At 40.0% G+C, this 19,399-nt stretch overlaps 1 protein-coding gene across 5 annotated transcripts in view; it reads right to left on the bottom strand.

Annotated features, from left to right (window-relative positions):
• The window catches only part of Rbm5 (RNA binding motif protein 5), a 31,123-nt gene extending 12,042 nt beyond the window's left edge, over positions 1-19,081 (bottom strand). For 2 of the 5 annotated variants that reach the window (XM_004834073.4, XM_004834076.4), the window contains exons 1-9: positions 18,946-19,081; positions 17,742-17,811; positions 15,128-15,293; positions 13,890-14,045; positions 6,283-6,352; positions 5,726-5,799; positions 3,203-3,286; positions 861-921; positions 156-221 (exon numbers count right to left, since the gene is read on the bottom strand). In XM_004834073.4, coding sequence (XP_004834130.2) covers positions 156-221; positions 861-921; positions 3,203-3,286; positions 5,726-5,799; positions 6,283-6,352; positions 13,890-14,045; positions 15,128-15,293; positions 17,742-17,758 — 694 coding nt within the window. In that variant the 5' untranslated portion in view covers positions 17,759-17,811; positions 18,946-19,081. Of the gene's footprint in view, positions 1-155; positions 222-860; positions 922-3,202; positions 3,287-5,725; positions 5,800-6,282; positions 6,353-13,889; positions 14,046-15,127; positions 15,294-17,741; positions 17,812-18,445; positions 18,693-18,945 lie in introns of those variants that run through there. The other 3 variants (XM_087186101.1, XM_004834075.4, XM_021265181.2) reach the window with 3 other exon arrangements.
• Positions 19,082-19,399: the final 318 nt, after the last annotated feature.

The following is a 19,399-nucleotide window of genomic DNA, read 5'->3' as shown; positions in this document are numbered from 1 at the left end:
CCTAATGTATCGTTTACCCTAACATGGAGAACATTCTTAAAACCAATCTTTTATGGGGCAACCAGAAGCCACTGCTCACTAAAAAAAGGATAAAGGTACCAAAATTTCCAACTAAGGTTAACTTTTAAGGCTGAAAAGATTATGCTTTAACTTACTATCACAGTAGTAATCTACAGACTGAACTGACTCTGTGGTTCCAGGGGGCACTTCCTGTTCAGAATCTAGAAGGAGGAAGAGACCCAATTGAAAACAAGATAAACAAACAAACAAACATCAATGTGTTTTTAGTAAAGAAAAACATTAAAAGCCCAAAGTTTTATTTTAAGCACATCTAGCAGTTATATCATCATTATTTTTTTTTTTTTCTTTCTAAAGGATTTGTGGCTATAGCAAAACCTCCACCCCCTTTTTTATTGTTTTTTTGAGACAGGGTCTCATTATGTAGCTCAGGCTGGCCTTGAGAGCTCACTATGTAGCCTAGGCTGACCTCGAATTCACAGCAATCCTCCTGCCTCTGCCTCCTGAGTGCTGGGATTACAGGTGTTTATGCCATCACACCCAGCAGAACCCTATTATTTTGACAGGTTTAACACAGAATGCAAACATTGAGCTAGGGCAGAACTGGCATTACTCTACAATAGAGAAAAGCAGATGCAGAATACAAACCAAATGAGCAAATTTAATTTTGGAAAATGAAAAGAATTTTCTGTGTTCTTGCAAACATCAGGAGCGTCGACCCAGCCTAATATAAAGGCTTAAGGAAAATATCCCAGTTACTTGTTTAACTGTCCTAATTTACAGACAATAATTTAATGAGCTAGATTTTATAGCATTTTCCCAACAGCTGAATTCATGCTTACCAAACTTGTCTGCTCCACATCGGAAGCATTTCAGTCTTTTCCTGAAATTGTTCAGGCAGCACTGAAAGAAAAAAAATGCATCTGTAATTCTTTCTTTCTTTTTTTTTTTTTTTTTTGAAATAAGGTCTCCCTAGGCAGGCTGGCATCAAACTCAATGATCCTCCTCCCTCGCCCCGTGGGCTGGGATTACAGGCGTGCACTTCCACACCTGGGTCTGTGATTGTATCTTACATTAGGATAGGCTTTCTAGTAACAATGTGAATTAGAGTAATGAGGCCATAGGAAAGTCCAGTAACTAATATAAAAAAAGCAGAGCCAGCTATGTTGGCACATGCCTGTAATCCCAGCTCTCGGGAAGCTGAGGCAGAAAGATCACTGCAAGTTCGAGGCCAGCCTGGGCTACATAGTGAATTCAAGGCCAGCCTACATAGTGAGAACCTGTCTACATAGTGAGAACCTGTCTCAAAACAATAACAACAACAACAAAACCAAAGCAAAAAAGCAGAAACTAGTATCATGTATCTGAAACAGTGGGGCATAAGCTAAAAATTTAGAGCATTATACTATGTAAATTCTTTCAAGAAAAACAAATTTTGTTGTATTCTAAAGTAGAATTCCATTTTTTTCAAGTTGAGGAAAGGTTTCAGTTCACCTAAAAACCTTAAGAGTAAGCCACTGGCAAAGTTCTTCCTCATATTAAGGAGCACTATAGGGACCATTCTATATACTCAGACATAATGTGACCTGAACACTATCTCTTTTCCTGCTAGACACATGCAGAGCAAAGAATGTGAGCACTCTCAAAACAGTTATGCCAATATTAAAGTTAAAATGACACACCCAGCTGAGTGTAGTGGCGCACACCTGTAATCTCAGAGCATGGGAGGCAGAAGCAGTTCTGGTGTGAGCTTGAGGCCTGCCTGGACTATATAATGAGTTCAAGGCCAGCCTGAAATACACACCAATATCCTGTCTCAAAAAACCGCAAAAAAGCACACTGGTGACAGGGCCCAACAGAACTTTTTTGTTTTCCCCCAGTACTAGGAATGGAATTTAGGACCTGGTGCTTGTCAGGCAGGTGCAGAGCCACTGAGCTACATCCCCAGCCCCCCAAAAGAACTTTCTGTGGTAAGGGTCTCAAAGATTTCTGGTAACACTGTGAAGAGAATATGCTGAAGTTGAGAGCTCCAGAAGTCAACAATTAGCGACACATGCTTAAAAGGTTTTTTTTGTGTTACTGAGGATCAAACCCAGGGACACACTACCACTGAACTGCATTCCTAGCCCTTTTTTTTTTGGTATTGGGGATCAAACTCCGGACCTTGCACTTGCGAGGCAGGTGGTGGAACCACTGAGCTAAATCCCCGGCCCCCTGGTCCTTTTTATTTTTTGAGACAAGATCTCACTCAATTGCCCAAGCTAGCCTTGGACTTGTGTTCCTCTTGCCTCAGTAGGTAAGGTTACACCTGTGTGCCACAATGAGTCCCTAATCCTATTGACCTTTTATTTCTGAAATGAATATGAAGTATAATCAAGTATAACACATTAGGTGGGGTGTGGTGGCACATGCCTATAATCCTAGCATTTGGGAGGCTGAAGCAGAAGGAGCACTGGGAGAGTTCACGGTAGCCTGGGCTACATAGTGAGTTTAGGGCCAGCCTTAACTACAAAGCAAGATCCTGTCTCAAAACAAAAACAAAACAAAACAAAACAAAACAAAAAAACAAAAGGGCAAGCGCAAGGTCCCTGAGTTCGGTCCCAGTACCCAAAAAAAGCCTTACCTAGGGCCACGGATTTAGCTCAGTGGTTCCTGCGGCTGCCTCGCAAGTGCAAGGTCCCGAGTTCGATCCCCAGTACAAAAAAAAGGAAAAAAAAAATCTTACCTGAAAACTCTACAGCTTGGGCCAGGGATTTAGCTCAGTGGTTTTGCCACCTGCTGCGCAAGCGCAAGGACACGAGTTTGATCCCCGGTACCAAAAACAACAAAAACAAAACAAAACAAAAAAAACCTCTATAGCTTAGAAACCTGGGTCTCCATAAAACAAAATATTTCAGCTGCAGACCATTCTGTCCTCTTATACCAGCACAAAACTCACAGAAAGTCACAAAACACAAAAATTACCTTATCATGGGCTGGGGATTTAGCTCAGTGGTTCTGCCGTCTGCCTCACAAGCACAAGGTCCCGAGTTCGATCCCCGGTACCAAAAACTATATATATATAAATCACCTTATCATAAGAGCTAATAATCATGCTTATACTAATTTCCTTTTCTGGATATCAAACAGAAAAACAGCAAAATCCCAAAGAAGATTTGCTTATTTTGGAAGGATACATGCTTACCTTATTACAAAGCCAATCTTCAAACTTAGGTCTGGGATTGCTATAATGCATTGCAATGTGCTTTCCTTGAATCACCAACTTTTTCTGTAAGAAAAGAAGTAATTAGTTATTCTCATTGTGAGGAATGTGTGTCCATTTTCCCAGGGCAGAGCACACTTCGGAAAAATCAGTGCTCTGGAATTAATGGACAACATACGGGGAGGACCAACCACCGCCACCTATACTCTGCCCATCCAATCCTTCAGATAGGCAGTAAGAGAATGGGATGCGGAGTAAAGGTAAACGGAGTCAGGGAGTGCTGAGAAAGCTGCCAAACACTAAACGCTGACATGCACCAGGCCGTGTCTCCAGCAGAGACAGAAGTTCTAATATTCAGCATTGACAGGCTGCCTGTGAGTAACACTCTATTTCAAAAGCAGAAGACCTCTCCCAGTCTTGAGTCTGTCTCCTGTATTAGCCCTTAGCATGGTGTCCTTAGGCTTTGCTTCACTTTTTCCCAGTCCCTCATCCTTATGCAAAGTAAAAGCCTTTATATTTCCCCTTCCCCCTAAAATTCCTGCTTCAGAATGTATCCTTTGGGAGGACAAAGGGAGGGGAACTCATTTTTAAAAGGGAATCTGATTATAACTCTTTCTCAGGAAGGACTATTTTGAATGCTACCAACTCTAAAATAGCTAAATGAGATTTCTTCCTGCCAAATGCAACCATGTCATGTCCTAGGTGACAGATGTGTTTTTCACTGGAATTGATGGTACTTGCTTCAGGATGAATAACCAGGCCGCCAATGAAGTTTCTTCAGGGGGGTAGGAAAAGTTCATAAAAGTGTACACCATCTCATCCTTCAAGTCAACCAAGTGACTAAAAGGAACTTAACTTTAAAAGGTTAAAACTCCAAGCTGAATCAGTCTAGCCAAGAGTATACCCAGCTCATGCCCTCAGAGAGCCTTCATTTAACAGGAGCATTTTTTCTTTCTTTTTTGAGGGGATGATGGGAGTGGTGGTCTGACACTACCAGAACAGATTAAGTAGCAGTAGCAGGTTAGATATCCAGATTTTTAAAATGAGTTTAATTCCTCTAAATGTATATTATTGATCAAATTGAGTAATTTGGTTCTCAAAAACTCAAATATTTAAGACAAACTGTGAATTTTGTCTCTGTAACATCTAAAAGCAAGTCTGCGTATCTGGCCAAGAGGGAAAAAGCTGAAGGCCCATCCACTCACTGTGATGTACAGAAGCAACTATAAGCTGGGAGATATGTCAACAGATCACCCTGCTAGGAGGGATGTGTGTTGGGGAAGACTCCAAACTACCACTGAGTCCCTAATCCTATTGGCCTTTTATTTCTGGAGTGAATTTGAACTACAATCAAGTATTACACATTAATATAGCTTTGTATACATTAAAATTGTGAAGACTTTTAAATGTCTTACAAGCTTTAATTCCTTAGGAGTTTTAAACTCTCAGGTTAGTCATTCTGAAACATCCACTGCATCAAAATGATGCCATCAAGAAGATGGACTCACATAAAGCTTGTGTATGTTCTGGGTTTAGTAGGATGGTTATCTGTGGTATGAAATGAATGAAACTCAACTTTTACAAGATTAGGTTGTGACTTCTGGGTTAAGAAACTGAGAGTCTTAAACATCTTATCAGTCATTCGAGATGACAGCTTTATTAGTGAGTCTTGTTACAAATGGTACTATTAATCAAAGAATGTAATTCTTATTCATGGGCAACTCAAATCATAAAACACTGTAGAAAAGCCACATGAGTCTAGCAAACTTCCTGAATGCGCTTGGTTAAAGGCATTCAGTATTGTGCTTTGGAATTCTTGAAAAAAAATTTTATTTCATTATCAAGCACTAAATATTATTTTGACAAACTGAAGAATACTTCAGTTAACACTACATCAAAGAACCATCTATTTGAACAGACTACATTAGGTATTCTCAGGGAGCTTAGGATGTTAATGCCACTCTAATTAGATTAGACACCAGCAGGCCATAGCTCCCAGCCTAATCTTATCAGACTTACTGTTCATAAATTCCACTAGGTCCTTAAATAGCCCCTGAAGACCCATTTGAGCAGCTATGCCTCCAGGAGGCTTGTGGTCTGCAGGCAGAAATAAGGAATTATTTATAAAACTGCTTGCCACAGAGTTCCATTATATTCTCTTCACTGTCAAATAGAGAGTTTGATATACTAAGAATACTCTCAATGGATATAATGAATAGGAATATAATCAGGTAGGGCAAAAGAGGAGATTAAGATATTTTGATAATTACCAGACAGGAATGCAGTAATTAGAGCTCTGCCAGGTAGCCATGTTTAAAGCAGAATAAGTTCTGCAGTGCAGTACTTGGTACTTTATTTATGCTAGTAACGTCAATTTTAATATATACAAAGCTTGTTTTGTTTTTTAAGTCACTCCTTTGGAACAAACCACTCCTTCAACCTTTTTTTAAATTGTACAGACTTGTTCCATTTTCATGAATATCTAGACTTGGTGAGTGAAGCAACCTGATTGGCTTCCATCCAGCTGGTAGCATCTTGCAAGTGATAAAACTCCACGAAGGCGAAACCACGGCTTACACCTAGAGACAGCATTCAGATATAGACGGGATACTCGTGTTAGTCAGTTCCTTTATAACAGGTCAATCTCTCTCCCACTGCTTCAACACTGTGTGACAAAGCCAATTGGGAAGCAGCTTTATAAATGTGACTTGACTTGGGGATCTTCTTGACACTTTGCCATGGCAAGGAACAAGCCGCCTCAACTAAATGCCACTTGATTTGATTCCACGCTTAATGTAACCATGCAACAGACTATGAACAGTCACACGAGGAGTTTACAAATCATTACTTACCTAGAGAAAAAAAAGCCCCTAAAACCAAAGTTTTTAGAAAGTTCCTCAGATGTTAACATCGTTTTCAAAGTGTCACATTCCTTAGCCATGGCAAACCTTTCATTCTGAATTCATGTGCTTGAAGAATTGGGGGGTATTAGGATGTTCTTTAGGGACGGAGCTGGGAATGGGGAAGAGAACAAGAGCAGTAGGAACTAAGCAAGCTCTCACCTGTTTTCCTCTTCATCAGCCTCACATCTGCAGGCTGAGGGCCTTCAAAGGACTCCATCATTTCTCGAATCTGCACAGGGTTTTGCAAATTTACAGTTAAAACTTAGGAACACCTCATTTTATATCAAAGAAAGTTCAAGAACCAGGGAAGTACATGATCTGTTTAGTCAAATTTTAAACTCATCACCAAAATGCAATTATCCTAAAAGGCATAAAGAAAAGAAGGAATACATTTCCTAGAAATCAATGTATTAAAACAGCCTTCAAGGCATTCATTGTATGTTGCCTGAAAATTTCTCAGGCATAATTAATTTGTTATGATAAGCAGACTTGCTCGTGGTATATCATCCCTCAGGTTTCCCTCTTTGAGTCTAATCTCACTGTCCTCTGTTCTACAGGACAGAAAGAAAATGAGACTAAAAAGAGGAAGGGGATATGTTACTGTCTTCTCAAGTATATTTAAGCAAGAATAAATAGTAAAAGAGATGCACACTCAAAGAAAACATCTGATACACAATTTAAAAAAGAAATAATTCTTACATTCACATTAATGATGAAAATAAGTTTCATAACATTCTTAGGTTCCTAATAAAAATAAACATTAATTGGGCTCAGAAGAAAATATTCTGCCTAATAGGTGTGTTCTAGATGCCAAACTAATTCTTCATTGCAAAAGGCAATGACCAGGGCCAGGGATTTAGCTCAGTGGTTCCACTGCCTGCTTTGCAAGTGAAAGCTCCCGAGTTCGATCCCTGGTACCAAAAAACAAAAACAAAAACAAAAACAGAGGTTGTTTGTTTTTTGGTACTGGGGATCGAACTCGGGTCCTTGTGCTTGTGCAGCAGGCAGTGAAACCACTGAGCTAAATCCCCGGCGCTTGATGAAAATGTTTAAGAAAAAACAAGCCATGTTCCTAGGCCCCCCCAATTATATACAGTCAATTTTCATTATTCACAAATGCATATATGCTAATCCGGCTACTCATTAAAATTTGTAATCCCTGGACCAATACTTTCGTGGTCATGTACATACAGTTGTCTAAACGCTCATGTTCCCAGCTGATACCTAGTAAGGCAATGCTTTGCCTTGCTTGAACTTTCATATTGTAAACAAGTGTCTAATACCTTGCTTCCCACAATTTTGTGCCTTTTGTGGGTAATTTCATGGTTTAAAATGGTTGCCAAGAATAGCACTAAAGTGCTGCTAGTGTTCCTAGGCACAAGAAGGCTGTATGTACCTTATGGGGAAAAATGCTGGGTAAGTGTTACTCAGGCATAAGTTATAATCCTATTGGTTGTAAGTTCAGTATTAATGAATCAACAATATAAATTACATAAAGCATCTTAAACAGGAACACATAAAAACATTTCTGTACTGACTGGTTGGCAAAAATGTTGTAACCTTGAGTTTACAGGAACCTCTATTTTCCCTAGCAGCAATGGTTCAGTATTTGTGGTGACTTACGGAACATAATTACCACGAATAAGGAGAATAGATTATTATCTATTTTCTCACACAAAAGTGCTACACTAAGCCAAGAAGATTACATTCAGTTTCATACTTGGTAACATAGTAAAAAAAACAATTAATCACCAGTATACATGTAACCACTATCAAAGTAAAGATGGACTAACATACGTAGTAACATAGTTACTAGGGATACTACTCTTAAGAGTTTGCATGTTGCAAAGGGTAGGGTGCTAAAGTAAAAAGGAAAACAATAGGTGATACATTAAAGTTTAAGAGACTAGTATAATCTTCTAAATAACTCATTTATTTATCTATTTTTGGGGGGAGGAATGTAAGAAAAAAATGTAAGAACAACACATATTTTCACTAAGATTTTAGGCAAGCATAGTGGTGCACGCCTGTACTCCTAGCAGTATGGGAGGCTGAGCCAGAAAATTCCCAAGTCCAAGCCCAGTCCCTGGCAATTTAATGAGACCCTGGTGCAATAAAAAATAAAAAGGTCTAGGGATGCAGCTCAGTGTGACGGCCCTAGGTTCAATCCCCAGCACTAAAAAACTAAAATAAAATAATAAAAACATCTTGAGGACAGAACTAAACATGTCAATACCTCTTACCCTATCCTAAAGAAGGATCAAGAAGATATAATAGTTTGAAGGATTGGAACCAACAGTGAGAATAACTTCTATCTAAACTATCAAAATACATTTAAGTTAAAAAAAACAAGATGCAATAGAAGTACACATTAAGTAAAATGTTCTTTCTCAAAAAAAAAAAAAAGTTCTTTCTCATTTAATACATTCAATGCGGGCTAGTGTAATAAAATGGAAATAAGAACACTTTAATCCAAAACTTCTACCTCATCATGTGCACACCTGTGTTTCAAGCCTATCTCATGGCTCTAATCCTTCCAATTCTTTCTTGGCCTGTTATGCCTGCTAACAAAAGAACATATACATCTGCTTTTCATCCACTCTTTTTGCTAAGGCTGGTATGGTCTGGATATCAGTTTGTTAAACAAAGGCAGCTGAAGCCAGGTGTGGTGGGGCACACCTGTAATCCCAACACTCAGGAGACTGAGGCAGGATGATCACCACGAGTTCAAAGCCAGCTTGGGCTACATAGTGAGTTCAACAGCCTGAACTACATAGCAAAAAACAAAAACAAACAAACAAAAAAACCAAACCAAAAAAAAGGCAACTGAGGTTTACTGGGTTACTGATTATAAAAAAAAAAAAAAAATCAAACTAACTGGTATCATAGGAATTTTCTTCAGATAGATGTTCTACATACATTTTACAAATATCTCAAAAAGCAAATTTTCTAAGACTGTTGCACAATATCTGGGAACCTCAGAAATTCCACTTTGAAAACGAATGTTCTTACGGTAGCCACTTTGTTTGCCTGAAGATGCCTGATATACACGGCATCACAATCCTGCCCCATTACCAGTAGGATAGGCCCCAGTAGTGACCAGGAGCTGCTCCTCCATGCTGTCTACTGCCCTCTGGGCTCCCAGGGCCACACAAGCTGATCAATCAGCAGGCCCTCCTGAATCAACTTACATCCTTACTGCAGCTACCTAAACTCAGCTCTGCTTTGCTATCTACTCCCATCACTCCAACCTATATAGCCTTTGCTGCCAGGCAAACTCTTTAGTAACTTTCATGCTTAGCTGAGCTTTCAGACTCCTGCCACCAGCCCAAACAGCACCCTCCCACCTGTCTTTTGCCTGTAAGATCTTCTAACTCTGGGTAAATCAAGCTGGTTTTAAGGCCTTATGTAGATTCAGCATCTTTCCATTTCCATGTCTACTCAAATGATTCCCCTGTCTAGAGGGCCCATTCACTCGACTCTTCCACAGGTTCTCTACCAAGGCAAAACATTTCTATTCCTTTTTTTTTTCTTTTTGGTACCAGGGATTGAACTTGGGACCTTGCGTTTGCAAGGCGGAACCACTGAGCTAAATCCCTGGCCCCCATTTCTATTCTTTACAAATCAGCTGGAGGGCTGGGGATTTAGCTCAGTGGTTCCACTGCCTGCCTCGTAAGCCCAAGGTCGAGTTCGATCCCGGTACCAAAAAAAAAAAAGAATCAGCTCGAGCTGGGTGTAGTGGTACATGCCTGTAATTTCAGCACTCAGGAGGCTGAGGCAGGAGGATCACTTCGATATCAAGGTCAGTCAGTACTACAAAGGAAGGCTTGCCTCAAAACAACAAAAAACAGCAAAGAATCAGCTCAACTAACTGGGTGTGGTAGGACATGCCTATAATCACAGCACTCTGGGAAGTTAAACAGGAAGATCACAAATTGAAGCCTAGCTTTGGCAACTTAGTGAGACCTTGTCTCAAAAGAAAAAATAATAAAAGGCCCGGTACCAAAAAAATAAAAAATAAAAAATAAAAGGGTTGGGGGCTAGGGATTTAGTTCAGTGGTTCTGCCACCTGCCTCACAAGCACAGGGTCCCAAGTTGGATCCCTGGTACCAAAAAATAAAAAAAAAAAGGGTTGGAGATATAGCTTAGTGTGAAGGCTCTGGGTTCAACCCCTCAACCCCCCAGCAACCATGAAAATAAATCAATCAGGTCAACTTGTATCTCCATGGAGTTCTTCCTTATCTTCTACTACTAACAATCTCCTTTAAATAAGCTTCTAAAAACCTTCAGCAAGACTTTTTAGTAGGACCTCTTCTAATGACAACCATACAACTCCCCACTCTTTTTTTTTGGTTTTTTTGAGTCAGGGTCTCCCTTTTTGTAGTTCAGGCTGGCCCTGAACTCACTATGTAGCCCAGGGTGGTCTCAAACTTGCAGTGATCCTCCTGCCTCAGCCTCCCGAGTGCTGGGATTACAGGCGTGCGCCACCAGGCCCGGCACCACTTTCTTTTTTTAAGGGGGCTGGTTGGTTACTAGGGATCAAACCCAGGACTGGCATACTGAGCTATATCTCCACTCCTTTTTTATTTTTTGAAACAGAGTCTCTTAAGTTGCTAAGCTGACCAGTCTGGGCTCAAACTTGGGATCCTACTGTCATAGCATCCCAGAGTGCCAGGATACAATATCCAACTCCCCTCCTTACCTCCAACTTTTTTTTTTTAAGACATAAGATCTTGCTAGTAGTTCAGGTTGGCCTTAAACTCCTGGACCTACCCCTTTCTATTATGCACTGTCATCATCATCTGCTGACCTTAGCTATTCATACATAAGCTTTTTAAGGCAGGATCCATAGCCCTGCATCACTGTGACATCTAACACAGTATAATGTGTGCAGTGGATTACAAATAATGAAAAAACTACCCACTATGAGCTCTAACATTGTATCTCACATTCATCACAAGCATTACTTCCAGTGTTTAGAAATCCAAAGTTGTGTGATCCTAATACATATCTTCAGCACTGCCTAAAATATAATTAAAATACTAATTAGCATACTACTTTATTCCAGGACAATAGGTATCAGAAAAATGCTCTGCATTTATATTTGAAAAAAATATTTTCCAGCCAGGCATGGTGGCACATGCTTATAATCCCAGTACTTGGGAGGCTGAGGCAAAAGGATGGCTAGAAGTTCAAGTTCAAGGTCACCCTTGGCTACATAGTGAGTTCAAGGCCAATTTGCACTACACAGTGAGACCCTATCTTCAAAAAAAAAATCCCCCCCGAAACCTTTCACCACCAACACTGGCTGAACAGTATATACTACATGCAAGGAAGGGCTGGGAAAACAAATGACTTCTTTATAGAGGTCTGTTTTCAAATATCTTTTGTTCTTTGCTAGAAGTCAGACATGCATACTGATAGCCACAGTGTAGGTGTTGCACAAAAGTCACAAATATTCTGCTCTTAGAAGAAAAAAATAAAAACAAAAACAAAGTGCCTTGAGAAGAGAGTAAGAAGAAATTCTAACCCAGGTATGGTGCCACATGCCTGTAATTCCAGCACTCTGGGCAGTTGAGGCAGGATCTCAAGTTTGAGCCCAGCCTGTGCAACCTAGTGAGACCCTGTCTCAAAATTTTACGAAAGAGATGGGGCCGGGGATTTAGCTCAGCAGCACTGCACCTGCCTCACAAACAGAGGGTTTTAAGTTCGACCCCCGGTACCCGGAAGGGGTGGAGGGCAGTAAGAAGAGCTGGTGTGAAGGCCTTGGCTTCAATCCCTAATAAAATAAAAATGATACAAATAAACGGCCTAGTGGGTCAGAGAAAGCTTGACATAAAGGAGCATTCAAGAAGAAAAATGTACCTTGGATGATTAACTGACCTACTAGACTCAAGAATGCTGCATTTGGACATAATATGAATCGACGATTTGGATTGTTGAACTTGGAGGCTTGCAAAATATGGTACATGCTGGATGATAGTTATGTTGCTGTGAAAACTGTACAGTGAAAGCCTTACAGCAAAAAAAATTTTTTCTTTATATTTGCAAAAGACTACACAGCAAACAACCACGTGGTTGCTTACATGGAGTTCCCACATTTTCAGTTTTCAAAGCAAAATATTTATTTATAGGATATAGATTAACTATTTGGGTCCTATAAAAATATAGTACCTGTTCTTAATAGCTTACATTCAGGTGTGGTTTTAATGTGAAGAAAATCCATTTATGGAAGTATAGTGATAGTTGACCCAATCACTCTGTCCATCAAACTACTGAGGCTAGTTTGTACTAGCAGAGTTTTGTTTCTATTTTTACTTTTTTAATGCAGATTTTTCAGTGAGGGGTTTTTTCAATCCCACTGGTTCTATTTTCTTGTATTTTTCCATTTTAATTTGCTTTCTAACTTAAATAAAATCTCCTAGTCTTAGGTATTATTTATCAATTTTGTGCTAATGGGCAGGTGTACGAGAACTGGGGAAGTAATTTATTGGAATGAACTGACATCTCCCAGCCCCTTTCCATTTTTTTTGGTACCAGGGATGGAATTCAGGTCCTTGCGCTTGTGCAGCAGGCAGCAAAACAACTGAGCTAAATCCCTGGCCCCTCTTTCCTTTTTTGACATGAATTTTACAAATGAAGAATGATGTCGCAAAGTTGACAAAGACCACTAAAATGATTATGATTTAGAAGTAACTTTTTCCTGCTGCTCTAATCTGAAAAATGGTTACTCTATGATATTTTTTTAAAAATATGGTATTTGATTTTGGTTATCTGTTACTCTGGCACTATTCTTTTTTTTTTTTGGTACTGGGGATTGAACTCAGGACCTTGTGCCGGCAAGGCAGGCGACAGAACCACTGAGCTAAATCCCCGGCCCAACTCTGGCACTATTCTTGTTTGCCTCTTATCATTTTTGCCAGTGTACTATATCCCTCAGCTGTATTTGAGAGACAGAAAGTGGATTTTATTTATTTATTTATTTAGGTACCGGGGATTGAACTCTAGTCCTTGCGCTTGCACAGCAGGTGGCGAAACCACTGAGCTAAATCCCTGGCCCCCAGAAAGTGGATTTTAAAAAGCCACAGAAATAGTAAGTAAAGTGATTTGTTTTATAATTTATCTTCCATGTCCAGTTTGGTTAGCTTGTTATGCAATATAAGTGAAATACCAGGTTTCTATTCCTGTGCCCTTTTAATCAAAATTAACACAAAATGCAAAAAAAAAAAAAAAGAAAAATGTACACTGGTAGAACAATGGACATGTCCAAAGAGACCCACTAGGGAACCAGGTGGTAATGTGGCTTGAAGGGATGAGCAGAGATGCTGTTGGAAATCAAGCAGTGCCAAGTAGTCCAAAACCTCACTACCCAGAGAAGTCAGAGAATGTGCCTTCCTTTTCAACAAGCTTCTCTGAGGTTTCAAATGGATACCACATTTTTCATCAAGTCAAAGATTATGAAGAAAGTTATGTTTTTATGGATATGTCCTCACCTAATAAGCAATCAACTCAATAAAAATGTATTGATTACATTCTAAGAGCTAATGAAGGAATAAAAGATGTTAAGGAACTTCTGAAAATTCTAGGCTGAGTTTCAAAGCCTAAATATAAGTGATAATTTATTTCTGTCACCCCAAAAGATAGAAATATATTTCAAAAGCTGAGATGTCAGCTTAAGATAAAACAATAATATCCGACAATAATGAAAGAAGCTCAAAGTTCACTGTGTCTACTGGACTGGTCACTAGAACTATAATCTTCCTTACATCGCTCTCTGTGATGGTGATGGGAAGGCCGCGCAGCATGATGGTCTTGCTCTCTCTCTCATCGCTGATGTCATGCCTATAGTCATGTTCACCATAGTCACCATCTGAATGGTAGCCATCTTCAGATCGGTCACTGTTCCTTCTTTCACGCTCTCTCTGATTCATGATAAACAAAATTAAATTAAAATTATCCTGTACGCTTTGATCCAGGTTCTCTACTAGAATTTACTCTCGAAAAAAAGTCAAATGAGATAAGAATATTCCATGCTGATATTCATTTCAGTGGTTTTTTTTTTTTTTTTGGTACACCTCAGTGTTTTCTAGAATAACCTACCAAATATTATACCAACACATAATAAACAAATTTAATAAAACTACTTGTTATATGTAATATTAAGATTATATTTCAGGCCAGGGATTTAGCTCAGTGGTTCCGCCGCCTGCCTTGCAAGCGGAAGGATCCGAGTTCGATCTCCAGTACAAAAAAAAAAAGATTATATTTCGATCCCCAGTACCAAAAAAAAAAAAAAAAAAGATTATATGATATAGAAGGTAGAAAGGGAGGAAGGTACAAAATTTTATAGGCAGCACAATTACTCCCAAAAAGTTGTATCTCTAGATAGGGGAAGAAATGTGAAAAGAAGGTATGTTAAGATGACTACAATTATAACTTTCTCACTTCAAAACAGTGCGAGGGATAGAGCTTATATATTATTATAACCTCAGTGTCTCATCATTAAAATGGGAATAACAAGCCAGCGATTTAGCTCAGTGGTTCTACCACCTGCCTCGCAAGTGCAAGGTCCCAAGTTCTATCCCCAGTACAAAAAAAAAAAAAGGGAATAACATCTACTTTATAGGGTTATAGTGAGACCTGAAAGATTCATGAAGTCAAGTGCTCAAAAGAATATATGGTAAGCCCTAGGTAAGCTCTAAATAAACCTTGCTATTATTTCTTTTTTTTTTTTTTTGGTACTGGGGATTGAACTCGGGACCCTGTGCTTGCAAGGCAGGTGGTGAAACCACTGAGCTAAATCCCCAGCCCCCTTGCTATTATTTCTATTACTACAAGACTGAAGTTATCTTTGCAGGTTATAGTCAATTCAATTATATTTCAGAATAGTAGAAGGTTTAACTATAATACTCAAAGGGAGTTCTCTTTAAATACTTTTGAATACTTTCCTTATACATATAATTTACAATACTAAGAATGCCATACACAGTTGCTGGTCACTCACCTCTGGACTATCATAGTCTCGGTAGTCATCGTATCTATCACCCCTTCGATCATCACTAGATCTTTTGTAATCAGAGTCCCTCCGTCTGCTTCTAGATTCTCTTTCATCACGGTCATCCCTGTCTATGATGGAACCGTATCTTCCACTACGCTCTGTTCTACTCACTCTGCCAGAGAAAATAATTTCATTTAGTCTGTAGCAAATCATTAGAAATATATACAAACCCTTCACAGATGAGTTTATGAGATATATGCCCCCAAAAAACAATACATCCAAATAATTTAATGTATCCTTTAAAATTTACTACCAAAGTCTACTTTACAAAAGTAGTCACTGAGAAAACACCTATATCTCTACTGTAAAAATAACTTTCAGGAATTTATGCTAAATCAGAAAATACAGCTATCAAACATTTGGGTTGAATTTCCTAATCCATAATGAATTCAAAATAAAATGTTGGGGAAAAAAAAAAACACTTGGGTTGAATTTTTGAGAAAAGATCATATTCTCAAAGCTTATTCTTCTGGTTTCTCAAGCCTATAGTCTACCCCTTATTCCTTTCATTTCCAGTGAAGATCTTAGTGACCAAAGATAGGAAGAAAGCAATTACTCAAAATTTACCTCATTTCAAAGAGCTCATTATAACTAATATACCTTCAAGTTACCACACCTGTTAGTAAAAGGGCCAGTAACCTAGATGAACTAAGTTAGTCTTTTCCATCAGGCTCTTAACCAAGTAGCTCTATTTTTTTTTTGGTACCGGGGATCGAACTTGGGACCTTGAGGCACCAGAACCATTGAGCTAAATCCCCAGATTTTTTTTCTTTTTTAGAGACAGGGTCTTGCTATGTAGTTCAGGGTGCCTCGAACCCATAGCAATCCAATTGTCTCAGCCTCCTGAGTGCTAGGATTACAGATGTGAGCCACCATGCCCAGTCTAACCAAGTAGTTCTTTTGTAGACGTAACTAGATGATTATCCAAAACTAGCTCCTTCAGAGAACATTTATTTCCTATGGTATCTGGTTTATATTTGGTTATTCACAAACCTGGGTTTCATAGGAAAATTTAACGTTAAGAGGTTTTAGCTCAGTGGTTCCGCCGCCTGCCTCACAAGTACAAGGACCAGAGTTCGATCCCCGGTACAAAAAATAATAATAATAATAAGAGGTTTGATCATAGATGAATCATTCTTTCATAAATTACTTATCAGATTCATAAAACTGTGTAATCACAGGACAAAGGAAAGAATTATAAGAGACTCATTTAAATTTAGTATCATATACCCCCAAAAAGTCAGTCACTCGTGGATTTTTTCTTTAGAATCTAACTAACAATTGTTTGTGGAAACCACAAATATCCTCCACAATTGTTTTTTTGGCAGGAGGTTTACAAGTAGCCAATCTGACAGCATTATTCAGTTCTCCTTGCTGCTGAATGGCTGGTGCCCTGTAACCCATCTCAGGCAGATACACCAGCATTTCCACATCATAACAGGCTGCTGTACCTCATGTAGCTATATTGAGTTTTCTCTTAAAGCCCTAAGATCCCTAACATGCTGCCAAAATGGCCTGTACCTTCTATGGCTTTATTAATACAGTATTTTGTTAAACTAAATTACAGAACTACAGGAAACATAGCATATTTAGGGTTTAAACTATAAAAATAGGCATATGTAGGCATTTATAGGCATTTTTCTGCCATCTGAAATTCGTGGTTTTTAACAATTCACAGATGCTCTAGGAATGTAACCCCCAAGAATTTCAAGAGTCCACTGTATATAGATTTATTAAAAAGAATTCAAGGAAGTAGTTTAAGGCTATTTCACGACATGAAGCATAGAACTGAAGAGCCTAAAAGAGTAAATATTAATTTAGTAAGTTATCTGGAAACACAGGCTGCTGCCACAGCATTAAAATGACATCATGTGACATAAACAAGTCCCTCTGGGGAGTTCATCTGATCTATTAGAAGTACTGGCTTCAATACTAAAAAAGCTGATGACCAAATAACCAAAAATGTATTTAAGTCAAATGGTCTCAGGGAATATCCATAGTTGACCCAGCAGCCAAATGCTCTCATCTTAATTCTCCACTAATTCTTTGGATCTTTTTTCTTTCATGTAACACAGGGCTCCAAGATCTCAACTCTACAAGTGTGGATCATTTGCTATTTAGAGGACAATAACATTACTTCCTGTAGCCAGGCACTGCATGATCTTCTGGTTTCTGTACAGGTTGCTGCTATTGTCCACACTTGAAACTCTCAGTGGACCACCTTATCTTGCCCAGCTTTTCTTAATTCTTTTTTAACCTTCAGACTTCACCTGAGAGAGCACTTTCTCCAGGAAGCCTGCCTGGTTGTGTTCAAGAAAACACACTTTCTATGTGTTCTAATAGCACTCTAAACTTCTTTTACCATAGCATAGTTTACTCTGTATTTCAACTCTCTTACTACATTGCAGTTTGTGACAGCATCATCATCAAGGTGCTTATTAGTCAGCACTTGGTACAAAACAAATATTCAAAATATTTGTTAGAGAAAAATAATTTTAAACAAATACTTCAGTCCCCACTAAAGCGATGAGATCAAAGCCATGTTATGTATTTAACTTACCGCTTGTCTGAACCCATTGTCCCACTGAAGATCTAGCAAAAGGCTCCAAAAGGTTCAAATTTTATTTTTTCTAGGAGAAAAAAGAATTTCAGTAAGAAACATATAAAGACAGAAACATTAAGACTCCTCTGCTCCTACTTCAGGATTACAAAGCAAAAAACGGCAGAGGTCCAATCAATTCTTTGCATTCTGAATCAGAACAACTCCAATGGGGTGGCTGACCATTAAAACACTGACTCAGATGTCTTCATTAAAACCATTCAACATGAAATTCATGAAGCATTAAACTCAAAACTTTCCGATGAAAATTTAAAAACCTCGTAAAAGCTGGCATGTTGAGCGAACTGAAATCTACATTTATAATACAAGGGCTGATTCAAATCTATTTCTGTAAGACAAGAGCAAACCTCGATCCGACCTAATTTTTCGGGAGCAATAATCAGTCTTGGGTTTGTCCCGACCATCACAGGCTAGCACCCAGCCCTCCAACCCCGGGCGGTGTGATAAGCCATCACCCGGCTGGACCACGTTTGATGGACCTAAGGTCCGACAACAGTTAGTTTGGATCGTCTCCAGCGACCAGGGCAGAGCAAGTGCCCAACAAATGTTTCATTATTAAATGAGAGAGCCATCTGGGGGGAAACAAGTCTCGGAGCATAAGTGCTGGTGCCGCCCCTCACTGCCCGGGCGGTGCCCGCACCCACCTCCGCGGGGCGTCGCGGCCGAGATGGCGGCGCCACCGCCTGTGCGACAGACTGGGACATCAAGCTTCAACCCCTTGCTCGCGTTCCTCCCGCCTCCCAAGTGGTCCCCTGCCCGCAGACTGCCATCACCAAACAGCTTTTCAGAGAGGGCGAGTCAGCTGCAGCTGCGGTGCGTTGGAGGCTTGCGACTGCCAGGCGCTCCCGAAGAGTGCCCGAGGGACAGGCGATCGCACACCGCTTGTCGGGCAGACGATGCGGGCACACGTCAGCAAGGAGGAAACTCATAGCCCAAAAGAAGCGGGGCCGGGATTGAGGTGGGAGTCGATATCTGAAAGCTGACAGAGCTGGTGGCGAGGAGGGGCACGGCCCTCCAACGCCGTGGTAGTTCAGTCCCTCGAGCGGTTGGGGCGAGCGACTGCCTCTGGCAGATGACAGGAAGGCTCAGGGAACATCTCCAACGGCAAGAACTGGGGGTCATTATGGACGGCTGCCGCACTCACCCCCTGAAGGGACCGACGCAGCGGTCGTAGCGGTTCTGGACCCCAGAACCTCCTACAGGGTTCGGCCACTCCACAAAATGGCGCCTCCGCCGACGGCTGTCTCCTACCCACAGTACTTCGCGCGTATCTCTCCTCCGCCACCCGCCTCTATAGAGGTATCCAATCCGCTAAAGCGCCTAGCTGCGCTAAGGCTGCGGGGCAGGAAGTGTGGTCACAGCGACGGCTTGTCACTGTACCGTGTTAATTTCATGCGTATTTCTCTCTTCTCAAACCAGCAGAGTTCCCAATCAGCATTCAAGGACCCAGATGAGAGAGCTCTTAAAGGCTGCGATAGACATAGTAATTGTCTGCCTTTGCTACAGGGGCTGACACTGCGTAAAACACGTCTAATCCGGCTTCAAAAGAAGCAACGTTATTGATCCCTTTACGGAATACTAGATTATATTAGGAAAAT

This window comes from Heterocephalus glaber, unplaced genomic scaffold (assembly GCF_053883595.1).
Source record: "Heterocephalus glaber isolate CG9 unplaced genomic scaffold, H.glaber_assembly_v1.0 deba00001504, whole genome shotgun sequence".
Lineage (NCBI taxonomy): Eukaryota > Metazoa > Chordata > Mammalia > Rodentia > Bathyergidae > Heterocephalus > Heterocephalus glaber.
The sequence above is the reverse complement of the archived record's forward strand: the minus strand, read 5'-3'. Positions and strand labels throughout refer to the sequence as shown.